Below are 13,314 nucleotides of genomic sequence, written 5' to 3' on the forward strand. Positions count from 1 at the left end.
CCTCATCAGGAGCGTGCCTGGGCCTTGTAGGGAGGTCATACACCTCATCAGGAGCATGCCCGGGCCTTGTAGGGAGGTCATACACCTCATCAGGAGCATGCCCGGGCCTTGTAGGGAGGTCATACACCTCATCAGGAGCATGCCCGGGCCTTGTAGGGAGGTCATACAGACACCTCTATAGGAGCATGCCCGGGCCTTGTAGGGAGGTCATACAGACACCTCATCAGGAGCGTGCCTGGGCCTTGTAGGGCGGTCATACAGGCACGTGGAGGCCAAACACATTACATATATATATATATATATATATTTTTTTTTTCATTACAGCAAAGTTGGATCAGCCTGGATTGCTGCATGTTTTTGAGCAGAGTATGTGTATATATATACACACACACACATATATACATATATATACACACACACACACACACACACACTAGAAAATGTACCCGGGGCTGCCCGGGTATAAAGTGTCAGTGTGTTATTTAGATTTGTTCTAAGGTGCCCAGGAGGCCAATCTAAAAGGTATTATTTCATCTGAGTTAATCAGTGGAATTAGTGTATACCTGTAGTGCATAGTTGGAGGGGTTCTGTATACCTTCAGTGTAGTTTTTAGGGGTCACGCATACCTGTAGTGCATAGTTAAGGGGGTCCTATATACCTGTAGTATATAGTTGGTGAATGTCCCCTGCCCCTGTAGTGTATAGTTTTGGGGTCCTGTATAACTGTAGTGTCCTGTATACCTGCAGGGTCATATTTACCATTAGGCACCCATGGTCTGGTGCCTTGGGTAGCACCTTGCAGAGGTGCAGTACCCTCCCGTTCAGACTTGCCAGAAAATCTGGTGTCTTTTCAAGGGGGGGGGGGGTATAGCGGTATCGGTCAGGTCTGGTGGTGTTATCCAGTCACAGTGTGACGTCTGGAGCTATTACCTACCAATCATGATGCTAATTGGTAGGCAGGGTAGGGGGCCCTGCACACATGTACTGTATAGGCGGGGTAGGGGGCCCTTTATACATGTACTGCATAGATGGAGTAGGGGGTCCTGTATACATGTACTGTATAGATGAAATAGGGGGTCCTGTATACCTGTACTGTATAGATGGAGTAGGGGGTCCTGTATACATGTACAGTATAGATGGAGTAGGGGGTCCTGTGTACATGTACTGTATAGATGGAGTAGGGGGTCCTGTATACATGTACTGTATAGATGGAGTAGGGGGCCCTGCATATACATGTACTGTATAGATGGAATAGGGGGTCCTGTATAGATGGAGTAGGGGCCCTGTATACATGTACTGTATAGATGGAGTAGGGGGTCCTGTATACATGTACAGTATAGTTGAAGTAGGGGGTCTACCAGTTATTACTGTGGATGTTGTGAGGCAGCTTCCCTAGCAACCATTGCTCCCTATGAAAATGAAAGCAGTAATCCTATTGGTTGCTAAGGCTCCAACTGCCGTGTCTGCTGCAGCTAATTATATCACCTGTGTGTGCAGTGTGGAAATTTTCCCATTCATCTCTATGGGGCGCTGTTTCCTCTCCCCCTCCCCTCCTGTACATCTGGCGGGGACGGGACCTTCACTCTAACCTTCCCGGGCACCCAATGTATCTGTGTGCCAAATTTGGGGTCAAACGGTTCAGGTGTTTAGGAGTCTATAGAGGACAGACAGACTTTGATTTTTACGAGATATATATATGGAACGGCCCTGCAACCCCCATGTCACAGGACCAAACCCAAAAAGCCCCACCAGAACCCGGCCAGCACCACCGGCGGGGAAGGCTGCCCCCAAACACCACAAGTATGAATAAGGTATTACACTCACCACTGCTGCTCTCACAGAATGGGGGAGACAAAAGGTCCGGACATGTGAGCACAGGCATATCCTGCTAATTTTGGTTAAGTGGGTCTTATAAAGGAGTGCGAGCTGTTCAGAAAAGGGAGAACTGTAAAACACGGACTGGAGAGAAAGGAACGGCTGCACATCCCATCTATGGTTGATACTAATGCCGCTTGGCCTATATTAAAAATCAACACTAGAGTGTCTGTATATGATTTGATCAAGCCATAATAGCCCCGTGTACCAACGTGCAGGTCCTCTGGTTTACACGGGTCCCTACGCTAACTCCATACAGTGTCGGTCAGTGACCGCCGCCTCCGCTAAGTGTGCAGGGAAGGGGGGCCATGGAACGGCCCTGCAACCCCCATGTCGCAGGACCAGACCAAAAAAATCCCACCAGGACCCGGCCAGCACAACCGGCGGGGGAGGCTGCCCCCAAACAACACAAGTATGGATATGGTATTACACTCACCACTGCTGCTCCCACAGAATGGGGAAGAAATAAGGTACTGACATGTGAGCACAGGCATATCCTGCTGATTTTAATCATGTGGGTCTTATAAGGGTGTGCGAGCTGTTCAGAGAGGGAGAACTGTAAAACACGGACTGGAGAGAAAGGAACGGCTGCACATCCCATCTATGGCTGATACTAAGGCCCATTTCCATACTTTCATACTTTTGTTGTTTGGGGGCAGCCTCCCCCGCCGGTGGTGCTGGCCGGGTTCTGGTGGGGCACTTTGGGTTTGGTCCTGTGACATGGGGGTTGCAGGGCCGTTCCATGGCCTCCCTTCCCTGCATGTGCACGCTTTGCAGGGTTGGCGGTCACTGACCGACACGGTGTGGAGTTAGCGTAGGAACCCGTATGAACCAGGGGACCTGCACGTGATACACGGGGGTATTATGGTTTGATCAAATCATATACAGACACTCTAGTGTTGATTGTTAAAATAGGCCAAGCGGTATAAGTATCAGCCGTAGATGGGATGTGCAGCCGTTCCTTTCTCTCCATGTCGCGTCATATATATTAGAACTATAGTTATTAGGGTTATAATATATATTATAGTATACCCTGCCTCCTTCCACTGCAACATACAAAGCATTTCCAGCCATTCAGGGAGGGGAGAGTATGGGTCAAATCCAACTAGACTAATAGGAGACGCAGGTAGTATACTCACTGCGATAGCTGCGGAGCAGCAACCCCATGTGATCTTAGAAGACACCTAATTCTAAGGGTCCTATTAGACGGCCCCATCTACTAGATTTACTGAGCAATTACACTGACCGACTATCGGGCAGCAAGGGTTGTGTATATCGCCTCTCTCTCATCTCCATCTCTATCATTAGCGATATCCGTGTAGCCATGATACAGAGCAGTGGCAGCTACCACACGGGGTGGCAGCTATTACACGTAGCGATGCACGTCCGGCGATCAGTCGCTGATCATTCTCTCTTTATCACGGAGCGATAATCGACCTGATTGAGACAACTATGGCTCAGTGTAACAGGACCCGTACAGTAGGATTCTCTGAGTTCCTTTGTACACATGGATTTGATTAGAACAGTCCCCATTACAATTAGTCTTGATAAGAACCCTTTGGGGTGAGGTACAGACCAGTACTCCACTGTCGCAGTATAAGGTGCAGGGGACAGAGGTCAGCATGATGGGAACGCCGCTCTGTAGAGGTTGGGGGTCACATAGGTGACATCCTATCATAGCTAATGGGGGGTGGAGGCTCCTGCTGCAGCCAGACCCCTAACCAAGGAGTCTAATCCATGGTTTATGAGGAGGTCCTAGCAATATGTCATCAACTGGTGTCAGGAAAGTTCTACAGATTTGGAATTTACTTTAGTATTTATCAGCTGCTGTATGTCCTGCAGGAAGTGGTGTTTTTTCTCCAGTCTGACACAGTGCTCTCTGCTGCCACCTCTGTCCATGTCAGGAACTGTCCAGGGCAAGAGAGGTTTTCTATGGGGATTTGTTGCTACTCTGGACAGTTCCTGACATGGACAGAGGTGGCAGCAGAGAGCACTGTCAGACTGGAGAGAATACACCACTTTCTGCAGGACACACAGCAGCTGATAAGTACTGGAAGACTGGAGATGTTTATATAGAAGTAAATTACAAATCTGTATAATTTTCCTAAACAATTTGATTTGAATCACCAGAGTCCCCCTTTGAGGTCATCTACTGTAGTGAGGTGAAGTGGTCTCTCTGGCGTCCTTACCTGTGTACTTGACCAGCATGCGGCCGGTGGAGATCTCCCACAGCTTTGCCACAGAGTCTTTGCCGTTGGACAGGATGTACTTAGAGTTCTTGGAGAAGATGGCGGAGCAGACTTCAGCCCCGTCGTGCGCCTTCTCATAGGTGGTGATGCAGCGGTTGGAGACGCCATCCCACAGCTTGATGCTGCCGTCTTTACTGCAGGTGACGTAGGTGTTGGCGGTCGGGTTGTAGCTGACGGAGCAGATGGCGTCTGTGTGCTGGTCTTGTGGATTACAGGATACAAAGCACTGGAAGGTGTTAACGTCATAGAGGCGAAGGGTGGGGTGCTGGGTGCCCACTATGATGAAGTCCCCCGATGGGTGAAAGGAGATGGAGCGGAGCATCTCTGCTTCCTGAGGATTATACAGAATAATGAGTGCAGCTCTGGAGCATAATACAGAAGGTAACTCTGGATCAGTAATGTAATGTATGTACACAGTGACCCCACCAGCAGAATAGTGAGTGCAGCTCTGGAGTATAATACAGGATGTAACTCAGGATCAGTAATGTACACAGTGACCCCACCAGCAGAATAGTGAGTGCAGCTCTGGGGTATAATACAGGATGTAACTCAGGATCAGTAATGTATGTACACAGTGACCCCACCAGCAGAATAGTGAGTGCAGCTCTGGAGTATAATACAGGATGTAACTCAGGATCAGTAATGTACACAGTGACCCCACCAGCAGAATAGTGAGTGCAGCTCTGGGGTATAATACAGGATGTAACTCAGGATCAGTAATGTACACAGTGACCCCACCAGCAGAATAGTGAGTGCAGCTCTGGGGTATAATACAGGATGTAACTCAGGATCAGTAATGTACACAGTGACCCCACCAGCAGAATAGTGAGTGCAGCTCTGGGGTATAATACAGGATGTAACTCAGGATCAGTAATGTAATGTACACTCACCGACCACTTTATTAGGTACACCATGCTAGTAACGGGTTGGACCCCCTTTGCCCTCAGAACTGCCCCAATTCTTGGTGGCATAGATACAACAAGGTGCTGGAAGCTTCCTCAGAGATTTTGGTCCATAGTGACATGATGACATCACACAGTTGCCGCAGATTTGTCGGCTGCACATCCATGATGCCAATCTCCCGTTCCACCACATCCCAAATATGCTCTATTGGATTGAGATCTGGTGACTGTGGAGGCCATTGGAGTACAGTGACCTCATTGTCATGTTCAAGAAACCAGTCTGAGATGATTCTAGCTTTATGACATGGCGCATTATCCTGCTGAAAGTCGCCATCAGATGTTGGGTCCATTGTGGTCATAAAGGGATGGACATGGTCAGCAACAATACTCAGGTAGGCTGTGGCGTTGCAACGATGCTCAATTGGTACCAAGTGCCCAAAGAGTGCCAAGAAAATATTCCCCACACCATGACACCACCACCACCAGCCTGAACCGCTGATACAAGGCAGGATGGATCCATGCTTTCATGTTGTTGGCGCCAAATTCTGACCCTACCATCCGAATGTCGCAGCAGAAATCGAGACTTATCAGACCAGGCAACGTTTTTCCAATCTTCTACTGTCCAATTTCGATGAGCTTGTGCAAATTGTAGCCTCAGTTTCCTGTTCTTAGCTGAGAGGAGTGGCCCCCGGTGTGGTCTTCTGCTGCTGTAGCCCATCTGCCTCACAGTTGGCCGTACTGTGCGTTCAGAGATGCTCTTCGGCCTACCTTGGTTGTAACGCTTGGCTATTTGAGTCACTGTTGCCTTTCTATCAGCTGGAACCAGTCTGCCCATTCTCCTCTGACCTCTGGCATCAACAAGTCATTTCCGCCCACAGAACGGCCGCTCACTGGATGGTTTTTCTTTTTCGGACCATTCTCTGTAAACCCTAGAGATGGTTGTGCGTGAAAATCCCAGTAGATCAGCAGTTTCTGAAATACTCAGACCAGCCCTTCTGGCACCAACAACCATGCCACGTTCAAAGGCCTCAAATCACCTTTCTTCCCCATACTGATGCTCGGTTTGAACTGCAGGAGATTGTCTTGACCATGTCTACATGCCTAAATGCACTGAGTTGCCGCCATGTGATTGGCTGATTAGAAAAAAAGTGGTAACGTGCAGTTGGACAGGTGTACCTAATAAAGTGGCCGGTGAGTGTATGTACACAGTGACCCCACCAGCAGAATATTGAGTGCAGCTCTGGAGTATAATACAGGATGTAACTCAGGATCAGTAATGTATGTACACAGTGACCCCACCAGCAGAATAGTGAGTGCAGCTCTGGAGTATAATACAGGATGTAACTCAGGATCAGTAATGTATGTACACAGTGACGCCACCAGCAGAATAGTGAATGCAGCTCTGGAGTATAATACAGGATGTAACTCAGGATCAGTAATGTATGTACAAAGGGGAGTAAATAAATAAAACTGCTTGTGCTAAAAACCCTAAGATGGTGCAGCCATCTCCCCCCAGTGACTCCACTATCCATGTTATTATACATAAATAAAGTTGTAATTGTCTGGAAGATTCCCCTAATAATTTGACCACTAGGGGCACCGTTGCCATTGCTGCACCCATCTATACACAGACACTGTTCAGGGAAACCTGATGAGACTGTTTAGATGTCGCCGTTATCAGAAGAGGGGGCGGTCAGTGCAAGACAGGGGGGTGTTTAGTGGCCCCAGAGCAGATTTACGGCAGGGAGATGGGCCCTGACGTACCAGAGACCCTTCACTCTCACAAGTGGCTCTCGCTGTCACTGTCATCTGAGGGCTGCAACATCACTATATCAAACTACTTACCCAGGTGACCCCAGCCTCCTCTGATAATATTCCATGTTCTAAGATTCTCTGATTCCCACTGTACAATATGAAAATTGCGATGGTCCCTGTACAATATGAAAATTGCGATGGTCCCTTAACCCTTTGAGGACCAGGCCCAAAATGACCCAGTGGACCGCACAAATATTGATCTTTGCGCTTTCGTTTTTCCCTCCTCCCCTTCTAAGAGCTCTAGCACTTTCAGTTTTCTATCTACAAGCCATGTAAGTGCTTGTTTTTTACAGGAATAGTTGTACTTTGTAATGGCGTCTTTCATTTTACCATCACATGTATGATGGAATTCCAAATATATTATGTATGAAGATCTAAATTGGTGAAATCGTAAAAAAGAATGCAATATGATACAATTATTCTATAGGTCAGTCTGAACACAACCATATGCAGGTTACACAGATTCTCTAATGTTATATTTTTTTTTTTAATGAAATCCTTTTTTTTGCCAATTAATTATAAATAAAATGGGCCTATTGTGACGCTTATAACAGTTTTATTTTTTCACCTATGGGGCTGTATGGGGTGTCATTTTTTCCGCCATGATCTCTAGTTTTTATTAATACCATATTTGTGAAGATCGGACGTTTTGATCACTTTTTATAAATTTTTTTTAAATATATAATGTAACATAAAATCGGTAATCCGCGCACTTTTTTCCCCTCTTTTCGTGTACGCCGTTTACCGATCACAATGACGCTTGTTATATTTTAATAGATTGGACAATTACGCACGCTACGGTATATTATATGTTTATTTATTTTAATATGTTTTATTTATATAATGGGAAAGGGGGGTGATTTCAACTTTTATTGGGGGAGGGGTTTTGGGGTAGTGTATTGGTGTTTTTAACTTTTTTTTTTTTTACACATTTGAAGTCCCTTTAGGGGACTTTGACATCCAGGATTTTTACACTGATCATTGCTATGCCATAGGCCTAGCATTGATCAGTGTTATCGGCGATCTGCTCATTGAGCCTGCCTGTGCAGGCTTAGTGCAGCAGATCGCCGATCGGACTGCAGGGAGGCAGGTAAGAGACCTCCGGCAGTCCGTTTTACCGGTCGGGACCCGATCGGTAAGTGACAGGGGACTCCCGCGATCGCTGCAGCGTGTCATTACCGGTGATTGCAGCCGGCCCCCACCTGCTATGAAGCGCGCTCCGATCCGGAGCGCGCTTCATAGCCGGAGAAACACCCAGGGCGTACAGTTACGCCCTAGGTCGTCTGGGGACAGACTTCCATGGCGTAAGGGTCATCTAAAGGTTAATGGGTCGTCTAAGGGTTAAATCAGGAACGTCAACAACATTTACCCTGTGGGGTGATGTGCAGAGGAGTACGCCATTCTTATAGTAGAGGGATTGCATGCAGTCCATATCCTGCCCCGCACCCCTGAGGGGGCAATTCTGGGATTAAGGAGGGAAATTCTGATAGAAAGAGGACATGAAGAACCCTGGTGGGGGGAAGGTTACCTGGATGTACTTGAAAGCTCGCTTGGCGGAAGGCTTTGAGTAGTCAAACAGCTTCAGGGTATAATCTTTGGAGCCAGAGGCTAGGATCTGCTCTGTGGGGTGGAAGGCCAAACATGTAACCTCATCCACGTGATCATACAGCGTGCGGATGACGGGGTGGTTCTCCATGTTTTGTTGTGCCGTCTCATTCATCATCACCTGGGAAAGATTGATTGGTTAGAGAGAGTATTAGGCTACATGGTGACTTTGGCTGCACAAGGTTTGTGGCCTTGTCGCCCATGAGGCCAGGTCACGGGGTAGCTACCTCTATAGGCATGGCGCTCTTGGCCAGCATGCGCTCCGTGTCCAGGATCTTTATGGAGGCATCTGCGGAGCCGGTGGCAATTAGCTGCCCATCCCTGCTGTATGTGGCTACACGACAGGGGCCCTTGTGCGAGGTTACGTAGCAGGTCTCATACTCTGACGCCTCCGGGGACATGGTCTGAACATCGGCATCAAACTCCAGGTCAATCCCTGTGCCAGGAGCCACAGTATCAGAGCGTCCTATGGCGTACTGCACTGCGCTGTCATCGTTCTCCATACCTGTAGGGACACAATGCCATTAGACATGGACTCCAAGTCCCGCTAGCCAGGTTGCTGTGGGAGAGTGCGCCAGAGGTAGAACACTGCCTACAGCTACAAGATTGACTGGCAGAGAGCACATGGACACAGCTGATTGGCTTAAGTGACCCTTGTGGCTCGTCATCTTAGCCAATCAGGGGCTGCAGCGATGTGGCCCCCAGAGGGTTAATTGAGGATGCATGATGGACGCCCGGAAAAAAAAGTTAGAGAAAACAACTAAGGGAGTGGGACAGATTATAAATTATTCCTTTTTCCAATGAGATAAAAATGTTGGACTACCTCTTTAAGTGCCCCCCTTCCTTGCTGAGATGGGTTCTGGGGGGAGCAGGGGGGCCCTATTCATACCCCAACGTCTCCTCTCTTCAGCAGAGCCCAGCACTGAGATACAAGCGGGCTTCAAAGCTGAAGTCAGTGAATCAGCGGCTGCTGCCGGGACATTGCTGCTGCAGCCGCTGACTGGCTAAGATGACAAGCCCCAAGGGTCACTTTAGCCAACCAGTGGATGAAGCAGTGTCCTAGGATGGGGGGTTTAAGTTAACTCTTCCCCTGCCCGCACCCCCCCACCCCCTTTCCTGGAATGGAGTACAGTGTGTGGAGCAGACTGTCATCCACTTGGCCCACAGCAGCGTGCGGGGGTGACAGGTTCCCTTTAAACCTTTCTATCCTTGTCTAATAAAACATTCTACAACCTTCTAACGGCCATTATGCATTAGTTCTCTACTGTCTGGGAACATCCTGAAGCTAAAAACCTGTCCTGACCTATTCAGATTTGTTTGCATAAGACTGGACTTGCTGAGTGTAAGAGCTATGGAGCAGTAATAGGGGAGCCCTGTGGCCGCCTCCAGCCCCGTCCTGGACTCACCCACTTTGATGAGGTGCAGCAGCTGCTCGGAGGGGGCGCACACAGTGTTCATCTTGATCTCGCTGATCAGCCCGTTAGCGATGTTTATGTGACCATCGTACAGCAGCTGGCTGATGATCAGCTTGTAGAGCTGGTGGCGGTCCTTCAGCGTTACCTTGTACCTGTACATTGTACCAGAGCTTCTGCGAGCGACAGGATGAACCACAAACAGATGAAAACAGAAGCCAACTAGAAGAGAGAGGACGGAGTCAGCATCCTATCGGGGTACCACACATCATATAGCAAGTCCTCCTCCTCTGTAGCCTGAGGTGCTCGCCCCCTCCTGTCACCCTTCCCCATGCAGCAGCTCGGCTCATTACAGTGATACACACACACACACACATTATATATATGAGAGAGAGAGAGAGAGAGAGAGAGAGACAGAGAGAGAGAGACAGAGAGAGAGAGAGACACACAGAGAGAGAGAGAGAGAGACACACAGAGAGAGAGAGAGAGAGAGAGAGAGAGAGAGAGAGAGAGAGAGAGAGAGAGAGAGAGAGAGAGAGAGAGAGAGAGAGACACACACAGAGATTGTAGCTTGTAGTGTAAAAAGAAGGTGTGTAGTGTTGACCACATTGCTGCTCGACATATCTGCTCCAGTGTGGCTGATGACTTCTCAGCCCAGGAGACCAAAACTACTCTTGTAAAGTGAGCTTTCAGATTTTTCGGCACTTCTTTATCTGCCAACTTGTAGGCTTCAAATGGAAGATTTCATCCAACTGGTAATGGATGCTTTGGAGGCTTTTTTACCTTTGCTAGGCCCCTGAAACTGTAAGAGTAGGTTTGAGTCCTTCCTCCAATCTTTAGAAACTTGCAGATAGGCAATTACAGATCTACACACATCCAACATATGAAAACGTCATCTTTCGCATTCTTTTTGGTGGGTCACAAAAGGATGGTAGTATTGAGTCTTGTGATCTATGAAAATTAGAGACAACCTTGGGAAGGAAAGATGGATCAAGCTTTAGGATGATTCTATCTTCTAGAATGGTTAGGTATGGTTCCTGAGAGGATAGAGCCTGGATGTCACAAACTCTCCTAGCAGACATAATTACTATTAAAAAAGTCGTTTTAAGAGTCAGGTGTTTTATAGATGCTTCTTCCAAGGGTTCATAAGGCTTCTGAGTAAGACTTTGCAGTACAAGATTTAAATCCCGAGGCAGGGCTAGCTTAGCTATTTTTGGTTTCATTCTGCCCAGTGTTTAAAAAAATAAAAATAAAATAATATTCTGACCCTCCTGTGATCAGCAATGGGATCGTCAAAAAAACAACCTAACGCCGCCACCTGTACCTTTAGGGTTCTGGGAGCAAGTCCTTTAAGCCATCCTGTAGTATTTGAGGAAAATTAGGGTTCAGGAGATCAGACGGGTTATCCCCACAGCAAGAAGAAAACTTTCTCAAGTACTTAAAGGGGTACTTCGGGCTGGGGGGCTTTTTTGCCTATGGCCGGGAAAGGAGGTGGATGAGGGCAATGACGTCCTCCCCGGCCATATACAAAAAAGCCCCCCAGCCCGGAGTACCCCTTTAAGATATATGGGGGAGGCTACTTCTTTTTAACTCTTGCGCATTGTGTCTATTACTCTGGATGAAAGCCCTTTGTTGGCAAGATAGGAGTTCCAGCAGAGGACACACAAACAAGCAAACTCTGCAGCTAAGTTCTTTTATATTGATATCTGTGAGCAAGTTTTTGATCTGAAGTGTGTTTTTGTCTCAAGTGTGGGACTTTAATATTCAGGGACTTTAGAGAAAAAATTGTTTGTTTGCTTTTGAACAAACTACCCCCATAAAAATGAGTTCCATGTTTGACAATGCGGTCCAATGTACATCTTGTGTGATGTATGCAATCCTTGATCATACCATTGTGTGAGATGTATGGGGGGTGAGGGTATATACCATTGTGAAAGATGTATGGAGGGAGAGGGTGCATACCATTGTGGGAGATGTATGGGGGGGGGGGGGGTATATACCATTGTGGGAGATGTATGGGGGGAAAGGGTACATAGCATTGTGGGAGATGTGTGAATGTTGCCGGTTTGGAAGCCCAGATCCTGGATGTAAATGAGCAGCTGCCCAGATTGAGATACATCAGCAAACTAGAAAGGCGTCTGCTGCTGACTGTGGAAGCACTCGCAGGGGTAGATGGGGGATGGGGTGATAGCATGGAGGGGGCAGGAGGAAGAGGCAACTAGTTGGGTCACAGTTATAAAACGGGGTAGAGGGAAGAGTGTGAGGGAGGCCAGTCCTGATCTGGCACACCCCATTAAGATTGCCAAATTGGCGGATGAGGGGATGTAGATTCAGGGGGGCATTGCTACAGCAGGACACAGACAGCCAGGGGGGGGGGGGTCTGCTCCAGTAAGGTGGGAAATAGGAGTTCAGGGCAGGCCAGGCAGGTACTCATAGTGGGGGACTCAATTAGGGGGACAGACGGGGCAATCTGTCACAAAGACTGGGATTGTCGAACAGCGTGTTGCCTACCTGGCACTCGAGTTCCTCACATTGCGGATCGGGTAGACAGATTTCTGGGAGGGGCTGGCGATGACCCAGCAGTCATTGTGTACATTGGCACCAATTATAAAGTTAGAGTTAAGTGGAGGGTCCTTAAAAATGATTTCAGGGTACCATTACACGGAACGATAATCGCCCCGATTCGGCCGATTATCGCTCCGTGTACGAAATACAACGATCAGCCAACGACAACGATCATCGGCTTATCGTCGATATAGGTTTGAACCTATAATTGTCGGGGCGCCGACCGTGCATCGTTACGTGTAATAATGATGCGCGGTCGGCTTCTGACGATATACATTACCTATGCAGGCTGCAGGGCTCCTCTTGCGGTCTTCCCCTCCCTGGCTCTAGCTTCAGCTGAGACAGGCCGCTGTGAAGCTAGAGCATGCGGTACCCGGGGAGGAGAAGACCGCAAGAGGAGCCCTGCAGCCTGGAAAGGTAATGTATAAAGTTTAAGCAATGGCTGCAAAGACATCGGTAACAATGCCCCTGCAGCCCTTGTTTAACAATAATCAGGCCGTGTAATAGGCCCAGTAAATGAGCGCCAATCTAGCGCTTGTTTACAGTTATTATCGGGCCCCCAATCGGCCCGTGTAATAACACCCTTAGGCAGGAAGCTTAAGACTAGGACCTTCAAGGAATTTTTTCCGAAATGTACCACAAGCCATACCTGAGAGACAGTGGGAGATTAGGGAGGTAAATAAGTGGCTCAAGAGCTGGTGTAGGATAGAGGGGTTTGGGTTCATCGAGAACTGGGACGACGTCGGTTACAGGCTCTACGGTAGGGACGGGCTGCATCTCATGGGGAGGGGGGAGAAGATGGCTAAGAGGTTGGAGGAGTGTTTAAACTAGGGACCGGGGGGGGGGGGGGGGGTAGGGGGACAACTACAATAAAGTAAGGGCCGTATTCCAT

General features: G+C 48.2%; 1 protein-coding gene across 4 annotated transcripts in view; it reads right to left on the reverse strand.

Moving 5' to 3' along the window:
- Positions 1-13,314, reverse strand: part of CSTF1 (cleavage stimulation factor subunit 1) — a 42,493-nt gene that overhangs the window by 13,269 nt on the left and 15,910 nt on the right. For all 4 annotated transcript variants that reach the window (XM_069953754.1, XM_069953757.1, XM_069953756.1 and 1 more), the window contains 4 exons: positions 9,852-10,079; positions 8,673-8,950; positions 8,369-8,566; positions 4,064-4,454 (listed from right to left, as the gene is read on the reverse strand). In XM_069953754.1, the coding sequence (XP_069809855.1) occupies positions 4,064-4,454; positions 8,369-8,566; positions 8,673-8,950; positions 9,852-10,020 (1,036 nt within the window). In that variant the 5' untranslated portion in view covers positions 10,021-10,079. The remainder of the gene's footprint in view (positions 1-4,063; positions 4,455-8,368; positions 8,567-8,672; positions 8,951-9,851; positions 10,080-13,314) is intronic.

The sequence above is a fragment of the Dendropsophus ebraccatus genome, chromosome 14, assembly GCF_027789765.1.
Source record: "Dendropsophus ebraccatus isolate aDenEbr1 chromosome 14, aDenEbr1.pat, whole genome shotgun sequence".
NCBI lineage: Eukaryota > Metazoa > Chordata > Amphibia > Anura > Hylidae > Dendropsophus > Dendropsophus ebraccatus.